Source organism: Anoplophora glabripennis, unplaced genomic scaffold (assembly GCF_000390285.2).
Source record: "Anoplophora glabripennis isolate ALB-LARVAE unplaced genomic scaffold, Agla_2.0 scaffold398, whole genome shotgun sequence".
Lineage (NCBI taxonomy): Eukaryota > Metazoa > Arthropoda > Insecta > Coleoptera > Cerambycidae > Anoplophora > Anoplophora glabripennis.
In genome coordinates this window covers 350,705-371,140 of record NW_019416485.1, presented here as the reverse complement: position 1 = coordinate 371,140, position 20,436 = coordinate 350,705, and the positions used below count along the sequence as shown (strand labels likewise).

Below are 20,436 nucleotides of genomic sequence, written 5' to 3'. Positions count from 1 at the left end.
CAAATTGAAACCAACATCTTGGATTATACACAATATAACAATACAATATAAAACCTAGATGAATAAAATAATTATTAATATATTTTAAAAAGGTATAGGCCTAAACTGTTTCCTGATATTTTTGAGGCGAGTAGTACACAAAAAAATAAGGTCATTCCTTATATAAACTTTACTGAAAATGGATAATAAGGAAGATATATCCCAGTATTATTCAATTTCTACGTCTTGCGTAAGAAGTGGTTTTACCCCAATATTTTTATTTCTGAGCCATTTTTTAAATTCCCATAAAAAATTATTGGACTCTAAGTTGTTAGAGAAAAAAATATTCGTGTTTAGTTTCGATAGATCAATTCGTTTTTCGAGAAAATCGGATTTACATATGAGATGGAATTTTCGTATAATATACAGGGTGTTAATGAACTTATGTCAAATATTTTTGCCACATGTCCGTTTGGCAAAATGAGGTAAATACACGGATTTGTGTTGAGTAAAATGTAATTTTAAAATCGGACTTTCCTCAATAATGCAAGGAGACGCCTTTTGGGAACTGCTGATTTTCAAAGAATATGTTCGATGTACCCATCATTTGCTTGCACACAAGCTTCAGCGCGACGTATCCAATTCGCTCGCACGCGGTGCAACATTGTCACGTCTTGAATCGTATTACAAGTTTCTGAAATACAATGTTGCAGTTGGTCGATGTCATGAACTTCCGTGGAATACACAACATTTTTCACATATCCCCACAAAAAGGAGTCTAAAGCGGTGAGGTCCAGGGACCGGGGCGGTCATCTAACCAGGCTGCCGCGGCCTATCCAGCGATCGAGAAAAGTAATGTTTAGAAAGTCGCGCTTTCTCCGAAAAAAATGAGTAGGAGACTGTTTATTAAAGTTTGATATCGCTTATTCTTTGAAATGTGTGTGAATTAGTATCGAAAGTGTTATAAGTTTGGAATATGGTTAATACCTATATGTATAATAATAGAGTATTTTTAAAATGGCTCCAAAAACATGATATCTTCCATCTCCGTTTAACGAGGTAAATATCATATAAAAATCCGTTCATTTCAAGAATTCTTATCAGTTTATATGTATATATTTTTTAATAAAATGTATTTGTAATCTTTAGATCTTTTTAAATAATTTCATATTTTTTCTATTTGATATTAATATATCCACTAAAAAAATGACATACCGCATGACAAAATAGGTTTATCTGTTAATCAGTTTTTTTCTCTAACATCATTTGCAATGAAAAGAGAAAAACGGTTCTCACATTGAAATTACCCACTGCAAGTCTTAATTTTAATATCACCATATCAACTTTTATATTTACATCCATACCTACTATACGAAATGCATTCATTCAGCATTATCAAATATGTCTAGGCGCAGTTTTACAATAAAAGTGCGCATATTCATTTCCACAATTTGTCCAACAATTTTTTTATTTCCTCCACTATTGTTATGTTGTGGCACCCTTTCAGCCGCCTACATTGTTTGGATGACAATGGAATTTTATTGTCTTCCAAACATTTTATTTCCCACTGCGTACAGCTACAGGGTGGTCTTTCAGTCATAGTTTAAATCACTAGATAGATTTCACAGGGTCTAGCGACACTTACAGTGTACGATAATTCAGTAAACAAAGAAATCTGAACAAAAATTTAGATAAATTTGGAACGAATACACTGAAGATGAATTTTTCGAGACACAACGTCTGGATCTGGTTAGAGCTGCGGCAGTACAGTATTGCGGGTCATGAAGGCTTGCAAAAATGTAATAAAATTTCCAGGGTCGTATTTAAAAAAATGGAGTTGATAATGATCCTGGAGAGACGAAACGTTACATATAAAAATTGATTATGTCATTCGATAGAGGGCAAAAAGTGGCCTTGAGAAAGTGTTCTTCGTTTTTCAAAATCTCCTCAAACAAGGCTGAAATTAAACAAAAAAGGATTTCCAAAATTTCGGTTTTTTCAAATATTTTGAAAACTAATCACGTTAGCCTTGATTTTTTAGATGCATAATGTTGATCACCTGATTACGCAACTTTGTGTCCATTTAAGCTACTTCGTAGCTTTTACCATTTCCGAGATCCCTGTAGTGAGAAGCGAATTTGTAACAGCCTGTATATTCTATATTATACAGTGTGTCCCTGAAAAGGATCGACAACGCTTGACAACAGGTTCCTTGGATGAAAATAAGACTATTTAGCCTAACTTACCTATATACAAAAGTGCACGCCTACTGAGTTATAGCCTTCTAAATATAGAATAAATATCTTAGTATTTTTCAAATAATTTGAACTATTTTTCTTAGATACTTCTAATTTGGTACACTTATTTTTTTATATAAGGGCAAGGTAAATATAGAATTTGAAGAGAATACATATACAGGATGTTCTATTTCTAGTGCCTGTGCGCCACTGGCTATCCCGTAACTTTTTTATGTGTATGCCAATTACGACAGAATTTATATTTTTGAAAATAAGCACTATTTTAGAAGATTTGTTTGCTCTTGCAAAATTTCGATATCGTTTATGGATTTCGAGTAAAATTCGCATTTTTTATACATTAACAATAGGCAAAAATTCCGAATTAAAAAAATAACTACACATTTTTGGTATTAGTATTATCAATCAATAAAATAAAAATCAACACTAATATTTTAAATAAACAATATCAACTAATAATGTAAGAAAGTTAACATTAACATTTTAAATAAACTAATATTTGTAATCACATTAAAATAATATTACAGTAAATACTCAAAGTTACTTTCTTGTTCTTAAATGCAAACAATAGTTCTTCGAAAATTAGAAATTATCCAATAATTGTGCATTACCTCTCATAACATTAATTTCATGTTGTATTCTTTCCCATATTCGTTTTCTGTATTTACTGAAAAGTTATTTTAAACTGTGGTCCTCAACGCTCCCCAAATGAAATAATTACATGGGTTTAGGTCCGGGGATCGAGGTGGCCATTTTAAAGGGGCATTATTTCCTCTACCTATCCACCTGTTAGACCTTTAATAACCTGTAATACCTACCTGTACCCTGTAATACCTGTAACCTGTAATAACTGGTCTTTTAATACTCTATTAAAGGAACTTTTTGAAAGCCAACCTCTGCCGCTAAACGCCTTTTATTTACTTGAGGAATTTCTTCGACCCTTTCCAAAATTTGTTCCTCCAGCTGAATAATTCCGGCCGTACATTATCCACGATTTAATGTTACAGGTAAAAAACGTCCTGTTTCCCGAAGGCGTCTCTCCGCATTAGCAAATGTTTTGTGATTTGGAGTTCTTCGATTAGGAAATCTTTCAGCATATGTTCGAACAGTAGCACAACAATTTCCTTCACAATAACCCAAAACTACTAACATATCAGTTTGTTCAGCAAAAGTATAAATTGCAATAAAAAACAAAGTAAGCTAAAATTAAATCACAGCTAGCTTGACACAGAACCTTTTAATTATTGTTATGAATTTGTTTCTCTGTTATATGGCACCTCGTACTAGAATGTTCTATTTATCTTAAACTGATTTTATATTATTTAATGTGTAAAAAATGCCAATTTTACTCGAAATCCATAAACGATATCAAAATTTTGTAAGAGGCAAAAAATCTTCTAAAATAGTGCTTATTTTTAAAAATATAAATTCTGTCGTCATTGGCGTACATACAAAAAAGTTACGGGATAGCCAGTGGCGCACAGGCACTAGAAAGAGAACATCCTGTATATGTATTCTCACCAAATTCTATATTTACATTGCCCTTATATAAAAAAATATGTGTACCAAATTTGAAGTTTCTAAGAGAAATAGTTTTCAAATAATTTGAAAAAACTAGGTTATCTGTTCTATATTTAGAAGGCGTGCGCTTTTGTATATAGTTAAGTTAGGCCAAATAGTCTTGTTTTCATCCAAGGAACCTGTGGTCAAGCGTTGTCCATCCTTTTCAGGGACACCCTGAATATGCCATTGCAACTGCAACTGTAAAATTTATAAAAAAATTGTTTTAATAAAAGTTGTCTGGATTCATTTGGGTCTTGTAAGGAAAATATTTATAGCTTTACAGAGTGTTCCACTTCGCGTGAGTGCTACATAACGTTGTTATTTTAAGTGGAACATATTTAATAATCTTACGAGTTGAAAAACTTTTTTTTCAAATTTATTGGCCCATATTAATTGTCATTGGTGAATGCAAGATTGAATGCCCTTTCAACTGACATAAGCTTATCCATACTTATTTCTTAACAGTTTTCCAGAAAAATCAAGTTCTTTTCTAAAGTCCGAAAAAGCAGCAATGTAACAGCGTCAAGAAGGCCTTGCAATTGTATTAGTACAACGTCGATTTACATTTTACAAAAGCACAGCACATCCTTATCGCATCCAATTACACCAAAAGTTACTAAAAGTAGACTTTCAGCGGAGACTGGAGTTTTGTCAGTGGGCACTTAGATGTTAAATCAAGATGATGATTTTTTAAACGGGTAATGTTCTTCGATGGGGCTACTTTTCATAAAAGTAGTTTCGTTAATAGTCATAATTACCATTATTATAAGTAAATCCTCACCATTTTCGGACAACTTACAGCCAACAATAGTCTTTGAACGTATGGGCAGCAATTTTGGGAACTCATGTCATTGGACCATTATTTTTTGGCCAGCATCTAACTGGAGCAGTTTATTTAAAATTTTTAACAAACACTCTAGAAGATTTGTTAGGCGACATGGATGCAACATGATGGTGCTCCCCCTCACAATACCACTGCGGTTCGTCAGTTTTTACACGAAACTTTTCCCAACAGATAGATTGGGCGCGGGGGACCAGTGAGTTGACCTTCAAGGTGTACAGCTATGACAAGTTACGACTTCTTTCTATGGGGATTTATAAAATGTAAAGTTTACGTTACACCACCAACTACCACGGAAGATATGTGGTAGCGCATTACAGTAGCATTTCAAGAAATTACGCCAGACATGTTGAATAGTCTTTTAAAAACCGCAATTGATGTAAAGCAACGGTCTAATTGTAAGTATTCTTCTCCTTGTTGTGTTCCGAGTTTCAGTTTGTTTCGTTTTGCGTTTTGTTTTAGTTGTTGTTAGTGGTTTACTTTTTAAACATGCCAGTAAATATTAACACTGTCAGTCCCAGGGCTGATAAGATGCGAGAGAAAAGTAGCTTTGCAAGGCCTTCTTGACGCTGTTACATAGCTACTTCTTTGCACTCTAGAAAAGAACCTGATTTTTCTGGAAAACTGGTAGAGATAAGTATGGACAACCTTTTATCAGTCGAAAGGGCATTCAATTTTGCATTCACCCATGATAATTAATATGGTTCATTCCATTTGAAAAAGAAAAGTTTTTCAACTAGTAAGACTATTAAATGTAGGTCTCAGTATTTCCGAGACTGAATAACGTACACGTTTTGCTCACAGATGACAAGTTAGAGTAATTTATGCCAAAACTAACTGTAAAAACTGCAGGTTTCTAACTCTTATCGTTTAGACGCTATCTAGCCTCATTTAGAGAGCTGAAGTTGTGATTTTTTTCTAAAACAACTAATTATCTCGAAAACGGTAAGTTTTAAACACCATGTACACTCGAGGCAAGATAAAGGTTTTCAACCTAAAAGGCATATTACTTTTAAAGGGGCGAGCTGGTGGACTATAAATAGAAATTTTGGGAGGCATCAATAATTAGGGGTGTGACATATTTTTTTTGTGTAGGCACGTGTGTAACGACACATAACAAAAAATTGCAGGCCTGAAGTATATGCATTATAAAAAGAGAAGAGTATACAGGTTTTGAAATTATTTTGTCTTGCCACATTATTTTTCTTGTCCCTGAGAAAATTAATATTTTGAAATAAGAATTTGTGTCATATTCTACAGAAAGTAGGTAGGTAGGTAGGTCATGAATGCAACAAAATAAAAAAATTTTGTAAACTACAGTTTTATTATAACTTATACAGTTTCGGGAGGAAAGGGAAATATCTTAAGGACGTGTTCTGGAAGTGAAAATAAGTAAATAAGTTCATGACATTATGGGTCCGGAAATGTTTCCTGAGATAGATGTCAAAAGATATTTAAAATCCGGTTTTTTCTAAATATCTCGAAAACGATTTAAGATATTACACTGCCACTGTACTATACACCAAAGCTCAGTGTAATATCTTAAATCGTTTTCGAAATATTTAGAAAAACAGTTTTTTTTTTAAATTTTACATCTATCAGGAAGGAAGCATTACCGGGCCCATAATGTTAACTTATTTACTTATTTTGACATTACTTTATAAACAATGAAAAAACAAAACGAGTTATCACGGAAATATTATTTTTGGGGGTCAATATGAGGGTTAGTTTGCATCCGTTTTAGGCTAAAAGAAAAAATATTAGTCGTTATTAATATGTGATATTGAGATTAACAATGGATATTGAGCATACAATAATTTAAAGAAACACACGTTTACTGACGCACGCGCATTGACAATAGCGAACGAAATAATCTATCTTTGTCATAAGCATACGAGTTGTCCACAACTTTGGTGCCATGAGTGCGACAAAGTGAACGTGATTTTTTATTTTTGTCCTGGCAGTGTCGTAGGAGCTAAATAAAATTCAAAATATAAAAAGGTAAATAAATTTGTATCTGTTTAAAAAACAAACGTAAAAAAAAATTCGAAGGCAACTTTTCATTATTTTAAATTAATCGAATAGTATAGAAAAAAAATTGTTTTTGTTTTGTTACATCATTAAAATAAACGATTAAAAATTTGAAATTGTTATAACTTTCGTATTAAAAATTAAAAATTATATCTATTTCTCTGAAAAGAAAAGTTAAATTTTTTAGAGTAGATTGAAAAAAAAAATCATTCATTTTTCTGCTTGTGATTTTTTTAAATTTCTGAAATCTTCCCTTAACTTTTAGCCTCCCTAACTCTGTTAATTTTAATAGTACAAGAAAAAGTCAAGGGGCCATTTTTATGTAGAGTTGTATGCTTTACAACTTTTGTAAGAAATTCAACCGATTTGCGTGCACCTATGCAGCATTAATGGCTTACAGAAAAACCAGAGGCCCATTCTGAGGCAAAAATTAAGTAAATTTTGTTATACACTCTTAAGGCCTCCGTTTCCGAGCTGCAGGGTTTTCAAAATTAAAAAAAAAGTTTAAATTTTTAATTGTCTTGTTCATTCAATCTAACTATTCGTAAGTAGGTAGTAGACGTTTCGCAAGACTTATTAACTAGGATAAATCGATTTTTCTATTGTAATGTAAATGCAACTCTTTTAATAGAAACAAGATAATATAAAATGCATACGGGGTCTGCTATAAGAGTTTGCCGATTAGTCCCATTTTAAAAATGCCAATCTACCAGGAAAGCATTTTTGTACAAAACTCGTAAAATGTCAGATGTGACGCTAAAATATTGCCACACGAGTTTAATGGGAACGCCCCATATAGACAAGCGGTTAAGCCGTCATATTTCAAACAAAATACAATTCAGATTGGAAACCTTTATCTTGCGTCGAGTGTACATTAAATAAACTATACCTAATATTAATTAAGGAATTCAAACATGCAATAATATACAGGGTGTTCCANGCAGCTTTTTTAGATATTGAGAAAACCCGTAGAGCATAACTTCATATGACAAAAATTTATTTTTTAAACTAAAGAATCCACCGATTAATTTATTCCCAACCTTTACGTTACACCCTGTATATTATATATTATATATTTTATGTATTATATTATATACATATTTTGTATTATGTATTATATCTTAAATCTTATAAAAAATTTACAGATGACAGTGCCTGCAAGGATCCTAACTTTTTCATGTGAAAGTTACGTTTTTACGAAGTTAAAATCATCTAATTTCTAAGATAAATAATAATTATTAATGTAAAATTTACGGATTCGACCCTATACTAAATAAATAACCGCCTTATTTTTAATCAAAAGAGATTACTTCTTGAAGAAACCTACTGAACAGATTGAGGTAAGATACCAAAATTAGTGTATACTTCTGTAATTATTCTTCATCATAAAAAGTTTTTGCCTTCAGATTTAGCATATTATTAAACTCCTGCCACGCAAAAGTTAATTTCTCGTATAAATATCAAAATTTTTTAAGAGCAAATATTAATTAAAACTTCTTAAAAACAACAATATGATATTTACATTCGCCGGTCTTTTTAATAAGATATAGAGAATATTTCGGAAGGTAATTTTAAAATGGCAAACAATAAATTTATAGGAAGGAATAAGAAAAAAAACGGCTTTATTAATTGTAACACATGGAATAACTCGGTAAATTATATAATTAGGTAGTTTTACAATTTTTAATTTCACATAAATTATGTAATTATTTAATACCTTTGTTATGACCAAACTTTGGTATAGGTTAAAATATTTGTTTCTAGGATCGTATCTTCTATGTGAGATCTACAGGGTGTCCAATTTTAAATTGCGCACCTGAATATCTCGGCAGGGAAGCCACCAATCCGAAAATAACCCTTACGAAAATTATTGGGTTTGAAGGGGGTTTTCGGATAGTGATCTTCAATTTGACCTTGACCTGGACTTTTAAGGCAATTTGAAGATCAAATTTAATTGTTTAAATATGAACCTCTAATTTTACGTTTAGATAGGTACTTAAGGCTCGTTTAGGTTTATTGAATTTATAATTGAACTAAAAAATGCTCGTTACGTCTATGAAGATAGATCTGTTACGGCGTTATTTATGTGAAAACAGGTATTTAGAAACAAACTGTAACTATAGAAGAACATAATGGTAAACAAAAATTAAAGTAGATATACAAATTGAAAGTCCTTTGTTCGGAATATAACTGGCATAATGACCTTGAGTTTGATAAATTCACTGGCGTAATGGATGGTGCAGATTTTGTATTATTTAGTTCCTCTCTTGTATTTATTGGAGAAGAATATACCTGCTGTTTCATATGATACCAGGCAAAATAACCAAAGGGATTAATGTCAGGTGACTTTGAAGTCGTGGTACAGGGCATCCTCTGTCTATCCAGTTTACTTACAGTATGATAATGGGATTGACATTTATTTGTGAATTACTGACAACTAATGTCTAAAATAAAAAAAACATAGCCATAGAAATTCTTTTAAAGATCATTATGTTGCCACAAGACATTGGTTTCGTTTTTGCTTTCAGTGTTTTAGATATCATCAACTGTTAGAGTTAGTACGTTTAAAAAGGGAACACCCTGTATAAGCCGTCTTGCATTATTATTATATCCTGAATATTGTGACACGTACAGACACGTTATAAAAATTTCTCTCCCCGGATACGGTTTCTGACATCAAATGAATCATGTTTCGTACTTAGTAGTAAATATTTTTAATTACAGAACACGGTGGACAAGCTGGTGCAGCGGGCCAATGCGTCCCTGTTGATCGGCACGTCGTCCTGGAAGGAGCAGTTCGTGGAGGCCATGACGGTGAGCGCCAGCGACGACGCGGACGAGAAGGAGCCGTCTGGGCTGGACTACGCCATGCATTTCGTCACCCTCTTCTGGAAGCTGATGTTCGCCTTCGTCCCTCCCACAGGTACGTGGTGCTCTGTCCTTTTCTCCCCGGCGGCTCTTTATAAATAGACAAAATATACATCGGGATGCCTACTTACAGGACAAGTTGAGCGATAAGGGAAGTGAAAATTCATGTTCGTATATTTTGTGAAAAGTCATGTCTAGGAGGAAAACCAAGACGTGGGTGTAGATATACTTAGTTTAAACATTCATACTGATATTGAAATCGTTAAATAATATTGCAAGTTTAAAAAAGTCACAGAATCTAGTTTCTAATGATTATAACAAAAATCAATAATAATAATAATAATANCTATAGTAGGATCGTATACGATGCAAAGTAGAGCAAAAAATTGTCGGCCTTTTATCAAAGGAAAATCGTGTCATCATTTTTAGGAGGCGTAAGATAAATCATTTCAAATTTAAAATGAAATTCAATGTAAAATCTGAAATACCGCTGCATACGCACTGTGTTCTGGTAGTAGCTGTAGTCGCCCAGGTGCATCGAGTGTACGAACTGGTCGGTTATACGTCAAATACTAACCTGGCGAGCTTTGCCGTCAATTAGAGAGCGCTTCCAAAAAACAAGTAAACAACAGTGGCGCGTACAGAGGTAAAATGTAGTACATATGTGGAATTTAGGAAACAAATTGGATTTATAATAAATTACATTTAAAATAAATAGTTTATGAGAATAAAGGAATTTTTGTAGCAACAAGGGTGCCAGACCTGAACTGATCCCCTCGTCCCTTCATAATGTATAAAGAAATTATTCAATTTGTAAAACCCTTAAAGGCGTACTTCATTGGTTCCCTTGACAGGCAATGATTTATTACTTTGCATCGAATATGATCGTACTATACGATGATGTGGCATTGTAAAGGTATTTTTAAATCGGATATTCCTCGAATGAACATTAGAACGTTTAACAAATTTAGTTTTTAATGATCGATAAGAAGGAATGGTTAAAATTTTATGTACAAGATTGCCAAGATGATGACGACGATTCTTCATATTGAGCCACTTGATTTCTACAATTTTGTGAGAAATATGATCAAATTTTCTTAATCCATGTACAAGTCGACAACATGAATTTTGAACTGTTTGAATTCTATTTTTTTCTTGTATACTAAGGCATGGACCATAGACATAATCACAGTAATTAAAATAAGAGAGAACAAGTGACTCACATAACATAATTTTTATTTATATCTTTTATTCAGAATATGACGATTACTATAAATTAATCTAAGCGAAGAATAACATTTTTGGAGTAAGGTTCACATGCTGATTGAATCGTAAGTTACTGTCAAGAGTCACTCCCAGATTTATTTACACTGTCAGTAATAGGAATTGGAATACCATCAATTATAATATTAAAGTTGAGTCTTAATATTTATACCTTTATCTTTGTACAAAAAAAAATTATTTTTGATCTGCTAGAGTTTAATTTTAAATTATGTTCATAAGATTAATTGCCTTACAGTTTGTAACTCAGAGCTGACAATGTTGCATGCTTGATCCAGATCATTAATATCAAAATGGTAATATAGTTGAGTATCATCAGCATAAGCTTGTACTTTACATTGTAAAATTGATTCTAAAATGGAAGCAGTGTAAATTATAAAAAGTAAGGGACCTAAAATTGACCCCTGAGGTACGCCAGAAAGTATTTCTAAACTATTAGATAGAATGTTATTAACACGTACCTGTTGAGATCTTCCATATAAATAAGAATTAATAAGATCTAAAATCGCTTCATCAAACCCATAGTACTTAAGTTTAGAACAAAGAAGCTTATGATTAATTGTGTCAAAAGCTTTAGAGAAGTCCAATAAAACTAAAGCACTAACTAGTCCCATGTCCTGTGCTTTTATTAAATCATCAATGACAGTAATGAGAGCAGTTGAGGTACTATACCCTTTCCCGAAGCCACATTGCGATTGAGGTATTATTTACAAAAAAGTCATAAATTCGATTATATAAGAATATTTCAAAAATTTTGGAAAGCACAGGTAATATTCTAATTATTCTAAGATCAGAGAACGATTCTGGATTATTTTTTTTGGTATAGGCAAGCAGATTGCCTTTTTCCACAAACAAGGAAAGTATTGTTTCTAAATACAGCAATTAATTATATGAGTAACACACGGATCAATAAATGGACTACAGTATTTTAACATAGTGGAAGATGTATTATCAACACCAAATGCATCCGTATTGATACTATTAAGAATAGTAAGTAAATTTGAAAGAAAGATTAATATCACATCTATTATTGTCATAAAAATTAATTTGGTCATCATCACAATTATTGGAGATATTCTGCACAAATGAAGCAAAAAAGTCGTAAATTTCATTAGGGTCAGCCATCTGAGGTGGCAAAGTAAAATTTTATAAGATCGAATATTGAGAGAGTCAAGAGCTTTCCAAATCCGTTTACTATTATTTTGAGAAACAATAAATTCCAAGTACCCTATTTTTTCTTGTCGTACCATAGAGACACAGTAATTTCGCAAATTTTTGTATTGTATATACCAATCAGTGTGCTCGTGAGTACGTTTAAATTTTTGAAGTGCCTTATCTCTTTGTTCCATGATTAATTTTAGATTGGAGTCAATCAAGGAGCACGAGGTTTAGTAACCCTTACTTTTTTACAGGAGCATGTTTGTCAAAAAGACTAGTTAAAAGTTTATTAAAAATCGAAATCTTATTATCAATATTATTTTCATAAATCATCTCAAACCAAGAGACATTATACAAATCATTTAAAAAATCGTTCAAATTAAAATACTTATAGCAGCGGTTTGAAATAAATTTAGGCACTATTTTATTATCAGTAAATTTTAGGTTACAAAATACCATTCTATGATCAGATTGTTCAGCAGCAATTGTTCCAGAAGATTCAACAATGTTAGTATTAGTAATAAACACAGGATCAATTAAAGTACTAAAGGTACAAGTAATTCTAGTGGCCTCATTAATAATCTGAGAAAAGTTGTAAGAATTGAAACAAGGTTCTAATACAACTTCATCAGCAATATGACAAACTGTAGATAAAATATTATCAAAATCGGTAAAAAAATCATTAATAAGCTATTAACCACAACAGTTACAGTTATAGAATAATTTCCGCATTTAAAAAATTGATTTGTCAAGTGATCTTATTAAATTGTTTATTAATAGATGTATGAATACTAAAAGTGAGCACTTAGGAAACCACAATTGCTTGTGCACAATCTCATTTTGATAAGTTTGACATCGTAAGGGCGGTGGCGTCAACGAAATTATATTTTTCTGTTTCATACATTTTTATATTAGGCATATGGAAGTCCTCTTTTCCTCATCAAGTTTTGATGTGCAGTGCTGATTTTCTCAGCGCTGCATTGAAAAACAGGATATTTTTAATGTTTACGTTACAGCAGGGTTAAATAAGTGTTATTGAATCCTAAACTTGAAAGTTTNAGAATAACATTTTTGGAGTAAGGTTCACATGCTGATTGAATCGTAAGTTACTGTCAAGAGACACTCCCAGATTTATTTACACTGTCAGTAATAGGAATTGGAATACCATCAATTATAATATTAAAGTTGAGTCTTAATATTTATACCTTTATCTTTGTACAAAAAAAATTATTTTTGATCTGCTAGAGTTTAATTTTAAATTATGTTCATAAGATTAATTGCCTTACAGTTTGTAACTCAGAGCTGACAATGTTGCATGCTTGATCCAGATCATTAATATCAAAATGATAATATAGTTGAGTATCATCAGCATAAGCTTGTACTTTACATTGTGAAATTGATTCTAAAATGGAAGCAGTGTAAATTATAAAAAGTAAGGGACCTAAAATTAACCCCTGAGGTACGCTAGAAAGTATTTCTAAACTATTAGATAGAATGTTATTAACACGTACCTGTTGAGATCTTCCATTTAAATAAGAATTAATAAGATCTAAAATCGCTTCGTCAAACCCATAGTACTTAAGTTTAGAACAAAGAAGCTTATGATTAATTGTGTCAAAAGCTTTAGAGAAGTCCAATAAAACTAAAGCACTAACTAGTCCCCTGTCCTGTGCTTTTATTAAATCATCAGTGACAGTAATGAGAGCAGTTGAGGTACTATACCCTTTCCTGAAGCCACATTGCGATTGAGGTAAGAGAGTATTATTTACAAAAAAGTCATAAATTTGATTATATAACAATCTTTCAAAAATTTTGGAAAACGCTGGTAAAATACTAATTATTCTAAGATCAGAGAACGATTCTGGATTATTTTTTTTGGGTATAGGCAGGCAGATTGCCTTGTTCCACAAACAAGGAAAGTATTGTTTCTAAATACAGCAATTAATTATATGAGTAACACACGGATCAATAGATGGACTATAGTATTCTAACATAGTGGGAGATCAACACCAAATGCATTGATACTATTAAGAATGGTATGAATCTCATCAACAGTAGCCAAAGTAAATTTGAATACAGAATAATTTCCGCATTTAAAAAATTGATTTGTCAAGTGATCTTATTAGAGTGTTGATTAACAGATGTATGAATACTAAAAGTGAGCACTTAGGAAACCACAAGTGCTTATATTAGGCATATGGAAGTCCTCTTTTCCTCATCAAGTTTTGATGTGCAGTGCTGATTTTCTCAGCGCTGCATTGAAAAACAGGATATTTTTAATGTTTACGTTACAGCAGGGTTAAATAAGTGTTATTGAATCCTAAACTTGAAAGTTTGCAAAGAAGTATATTGTGATCAATCCTGTCAAAAGCCTTAGAAAAATCCGTATACACTGCATCCGCTTGCCCTCGATTATCCAAAGTTTCACTCAAAAACTGACTAAAAACTGCAAGGTTACTCGTAGTAGATCTGTAATTCATAAATCCATGTTGACGAATAGATATTTTGTTACTTACTGCCGTATATATGCGGTTGTAAAGTACACTCTCCGAGACTTTTGCAACATTGTTTAAGATGGATATTGGCCTATAATTGCTAACCGAGGCACGATCCTGAGATTTATGCACCGGGCAAATTTTCGCAATTTTCCAGGCATCAGGGAAAACTGATGTTTTCAAAATTAAATAAAAAATGATTTGCAAGGCACTAGTCAGCACTCTTAAGCAATCTTTCAAAAGAAAAGATGGAATTTTATGTGGTCCTGCAGTCATTTTATTTTTCAACTTTTTTCCCGCCTCCAAAATCTCGTTCTCGGTTATCGGCTCACAATTAATTTGAATTACGTTATTAATATCATTTCGAAAATTTAATTGGGGTCAGGCAGAGAATAAACACTTTTGAAGAATCTACTAAAGGCCTTTAGTATTAACAAGGGATCATCGATTAACTCATTTTCGTGTCATTCGACCTGGTATTCTTAATTTTTTGTTCTTGTCATTTAGAAATGCCCAAAAATATTTGGGTTCATGTTTTAACTGGACTTGAACATTTTGCAAATATAGCATATAACGCATCTTTAATTTTATTTTTTACTAAGGCCCTTATTCTACTGAATTCTTGATAGTACACAACATTGCCTGTTTTTTGAATTTCATATGCAATCTATCTTTTATATGTTTTATGGTTTCGTTTGTATACCAAGATGGATATTTGTGACTAAAATTTTTGTACAGTGGAACATGCTTATCAAGGATCTCATAGAATTTGGCATAAAAACTTTCAACTGCCCTATTAGTTTCGGTTAGATTTTCTAGGAAATCCCAATTGCATTCTAAACAATCATTATATAGTCATAATACTGTCATTCGCCAATTAGCAGATTATTACAAAATAAGTTGTATCATACGCAATATGAGCACGTAACATAATATTTCCAAACGTTACAATAATTGCGTGTAAAAAAAATCGTGCCACCAAAGTTCCAGGAGATTTTCTTATAATTTCAAAACTATACTGAGAAAACAATGCATTTTGGAGATACGACTTTATTTTTAGCGCACTGGTGTGGCCATATATTGTTTATTGCAGAGCTCCATAAAAAAAAAAGTTCTGTACCAGAGACACGACAACATAGATTTTGTGATCTAAATATGCAAAAATATGCACTGAAGAAAACACAATTTTAATAATTATATTTTAAATGCAATATTCAATTGTGTTTTAAAGTACAATTCTGAGGTCGCTAGAAAATTTCTTACATCATCGGCCTAAACAAATTTTTCTTGTATACAGAAGACAGAAGAGGAAGAATTATATGTGATTAGGCCTGTACACTCGCCTTTTTTAAAGTTTTTAATTTATTTTGGAAATGCTCGTGTAACGTTATTCAAGGAGTAGGTATATTCCAACTAAGATAGGTACCACAACACCAATAACCATTCAAAATTTAATTTATTCGACAGAAACAACCATTTATATTAAGCTAACTAGTATAAAAATTTGTAACACTAAAAACATTGAATGAATGAATAACATTTTATTATTTTGGTTAAAAATTATTTAAATTAAAAAGGAGTACATTTACACTAGCGCATTCGCCATATTTGAAAAAAAAATTGTTCTGTATGTTAATGTTATGTAAATTAATAATAAATGATGAACTGAATAAGTTAATAATTATCGGAAATTGCAGTACAATAGTCAGTAGTAACTTAATATGTTTAGTTTTATTAATACATAAGTACCCATATTATGTTCAGACATCATATTGTTTCTGTATAAATCACAAATGTATAATAATAATATAGAAATATATTTTTTTTACTCACATAAACTTTTATAAAACTATCGATTTTTTTCTCTAGAAACATCTTAAATGACAAGTTTACACGACTGCAATTAAAAATATATATAGGAATTGTAGTACAGAATGCAATAATGAAATTGATGGTCGCCAATTCCAATAGTTTTTGTAAATGTATTTAATAATTTTTAAATAAATTGTAACAAGGAAACTAATTTTAACCTTTTTACTAAAAGTTGCATATTTTGCGGTTTTTTTAATCACCCTGTATATTTGTACAGAATTACTAACAGTGAAATAAAAATAAATTTAGAAATTGCAATGCATATTTTGTATTTTGAATTCTGAAATTAATAATTAATTGAAATATATAGGATTAGGAGCTGTAAGACAATTTCATTTGAACTGACCTGTAGCGCGACTAACAGATATTTCTCTTGATAAAAAGTAAACATACGAGTATATGTTTGTATGGGAAGTATAACTGATAAGAAACCTTATTTTAAAAGACTTTTACTTCCAGATCACACGTAGGTTGACATTTCGGAAATTACTTCTATTTCCTATCCTTAAAAGTTTTGTTATAATTTGACACGAAACTTCTGCGACGCTTGTGTATCAATTGATCCACTCCTTTAGAAATATTATGAAAAGAATTTAAACCTAATTAAGCATATTTAATATATAAACAGTAATAAACACAAAGACGTTCACAAAAATCAACTTTAACTTTCGAAATTAACTAAATATTTTGTGAAATAAATGTTACATTTATATAAAAAATATATAATGCGAATTAGTGACAGCAAATTAGATACAACTTCTGCCTAAATTTGAAAATTAACTCATTGGTAAAAACTAATTTACTTACTTTACTACTATTATAAAATGTTCAGATTTTTAATTTTCCTCAATAGCTATTCAAGGGGTAACACCACTGTAAAAATCTAAAATAAAGCGATTTTTGCGATTTTTTTTTAATGGAAAGAAAAGTACATAAGAGGAATAATATTCAAGTATATTATTAACCTTGTCTTTAAGTGTTCAAAAAAATATTTTTACTCACAAATATTACAAAATAGCTGGAGCGAGTAATCTTGAATGTGATGCGCTCTGGGGCACGCAGTCTAACTGACGCAAATTTGAGTATGGAAAAAAAACAAGAGAATTGCTGGTAATTATTTCTTCTTCGACAATATTATTACTATTGGCAAATCCATCCAAATTCTTTTTCTCCCTCTAAATATTTTATTTGTTATATCTAGTTTATTTGTAAAAGATTCCTCTATACAGGGTGATTCAGATTTAATCTGGATAACTTCAGGAATCCATAGAACAGGTTAAAATAATGTTCATTTATGATATAAACTTACTTCCTAAATCGCACCGTTTCGGAGACAGAGGAGGTTGAAGTAGGAATTTTTCCCATTTTTCCCTTATAACTTTTGAACCATTCATCCGATTGAAGTGAAATTCGGAACACAAACACTCCTTATGATCTTACATAAGCTTCTTAACTTTGAACCACCTACCCCTGTTACATTATTTCAAAACTATATCCTTCGGCAACGTGTGAAAATTTCTATTCCCCATATCTCTTTAATGCAATTAAATCTGCGTCAGCATTAACCAAAATGGTCGCAGAGGATCGACGGACACAATGTCCTGTGTATTTATCTATATTTGGGAAATTTAAAAAGTTTGCGATAATTTGATTTTACTTACTACCAGCTACCATTATTCCTACTACTTGCATACAACTTTTCCCATTTGAATATTTAAAGAGTAAGTGGTATTTTTGAAAACTTTCTGGGCGGCATGCAATATATTTTCTATATAGTGACATATAAGTATCGTTTATCGCAAATGATCTCGGTTTTGTCGTTTCATTATCCTGTATTTTAATCAAATGCTTTGATGCTTTGATCCTAAACCATTTAGGCATATCATTCAAATTTAATTGATACAGTTTATCACAGCGACATGCACCGGCAACACCAATTATTAAGACAACGTAAAAGGGAAAAGCTAATATGTCGATTTTAAAATTTTCACATCTAAACATTATTCGTTAAATATACATTATCTGGTCTCTCTTTGGTCTTCATTTGTCACCTTGATGTTTCAGGAAAATACATAATTTCAAATATTTTGATATATCAATGTTTTCCATTGTACTAATAGTCCACGGGCCCACGTACAAAAAAATAAATGATTACCAGCAAGCTGTAACTTTGCGTGCAGCTTAAGTTTGACAGATTTGATTATGAGGAAAATTCAACAGTGGTAAGTTTTCCCGTGATTTTCAGGAAAACATGTCAATCTGGCATAGACATGGAATCTTATGACCAGCGCTTTTTTTAAGATTAAATGAAAGACATGTTTTTTTAAACCCCCAAAAAATTTGTCCGACAAAAATGTTGGGTATTTTAAGTTTGTCCCCCACCCCAAATATGTCGATTTGGTGACATTATGGTTGGTGACAACCAGCAAGCTGATTTTTCTGGGANAAGAAAAATTTATATTTAATAAAATAAAATATATGAATAAAAAAAATTATTTAAACTTCTCAAATTTCAAAATAAATATGACTAATTTAAATTCATTTTTTATACAATTACAAAAAAATTGTATACAGGGTGTTCTGTTCATGTTTCAAAAAAAATTGTGTGCAAGTTCCTCATGGGAAAATAATAAGGGTAGTTCATGTAAAATTTTTTTCTTAGACGTTTTGTTTTCAAGATACAGTGTGTTGAAGTTGTTACTTTCCAAATGGTTATCCTTAATATTATCTTTAAATCGGCTGAAGATAAAAATGTCAAAATGTGTACACGAGTAAACATCAACTGTGCGTTAATAATAATGTGCAAATGGTTTCTTTCTGAAAAGCAGTGATCGCCGATGCAGGTAATTGGAGGGGTACAACCGAAAAAAAAATGTCAAAATTTTTTACATTTCTAAAGGTTCTGTAAACTCTAAAGCATACTACAAAAAAAAAGGTATACTTGTGGAAATTCGGTAGCATGTACCGTTTTCGAGGAAAACAAAGTTGCATTTTAAGAAAAACAATTTGGCAATATAAGATAACCTAAAATTAGCAAAAATATAGTTGCTCACTGATTACTAAATAAGTATTCTGAAACGTTGGTTTTAAAATTTAAAGTAAATGATCGTTCGTAGAAACTAGTTTTATGTGAAGGTGGTGTTATAAAATGCTTATTTCTAATGTTTATATTATGTACGTCAATACGAAAGCAAATTTTGTTATACAGATATGAAGGAGTTTTTGTACAAATTATTTGATGATATAGGCTCAAAGTTTGTAATCTCAGACGATTGTTCATATTTAACCATTTCAAATCCTGTAATTTATGTGAAATATGATCTCTGCGTCGAATGCCAAATATGTACCTTAGACATGAATTCTGACACATCTGTATTCTGTTTTTGGTTAAGACATCAATATATGGATAATAAACAGGAGCACAGTATGAAAAATTTGACAAGATAAGGGTTTTGCAAAGTAGCGTTTTTATTCTTACAGATAAATAATTTCTGTGTGGATAGAGCAGTTTCAAAGCCATGTATGATCTTTGTATATACTTACTAACTTGTGAACAAAATCTAAATGTATTGTCAAAAGTCAGACCCAAGTTAGAAGCACTCTGAATGATAGGAAGAAAAGTATCATTTATCACAACTCTAAAATTATCGGAGATTTCGGATATCGCTAATTTATTACCAAACAAAATTAACTTTGACTTGGATGGATTCAAAAATACGGAATGTTCTTCTGATATTTGAGAGACAATTTTAAGATCTGAATTAATTCTATTCAATGCCTCATCACAGTTAGTTTTATCGAACGATAAATGCAACTGCGTATCGTCAGCATACATGTGCGGACTACAATATTTCAAGCTTTTGCAGAGATTACTGGTATATACACAAAATAATAGGGGTCCTAGAATAGATCCTTGAGGGACACCTACTTTAAGCAAGCACACATTTGACAATGCATTTCCAATTTTTACTCTTTGTGTACGATTTCCTATGTAGCTAGACATTAAACTAACCGCACTTTCACCTAATCCAATGAAATGAAATATTGTAATAAGCAATTGATGTTGAATCGTATCAAATGCTTTGGTAAAGTC

At 31.4% G+C, this 20,436-nt stretch overlaps 1 protein-coding gene across 2 annotated transcripts in view; it reads left to right on the top strand.

The window, feature by feature from the left end:
* The window catches only part of LOC108909208 (sodium/calcium exchanger 1-like), a 135,854-nt gene that overhangs the window by 49,627 nt on the left and 65,791 nt on the right, over window positions 1-20,436 (top strand). For both annotated transcript variants that reach the window (XM_018713465.1, XM_018713466.2), the window contains exon 3: window positions 9,394-9,592. In XM_018713465.1, the coding sequence (XP_018568981.1) occupies window positions 9,394-9,592 (199 nt within the window). The remainder of the gene's footprint in view (window positions 1-9,393; window positions 9,593-20,436) is intronic.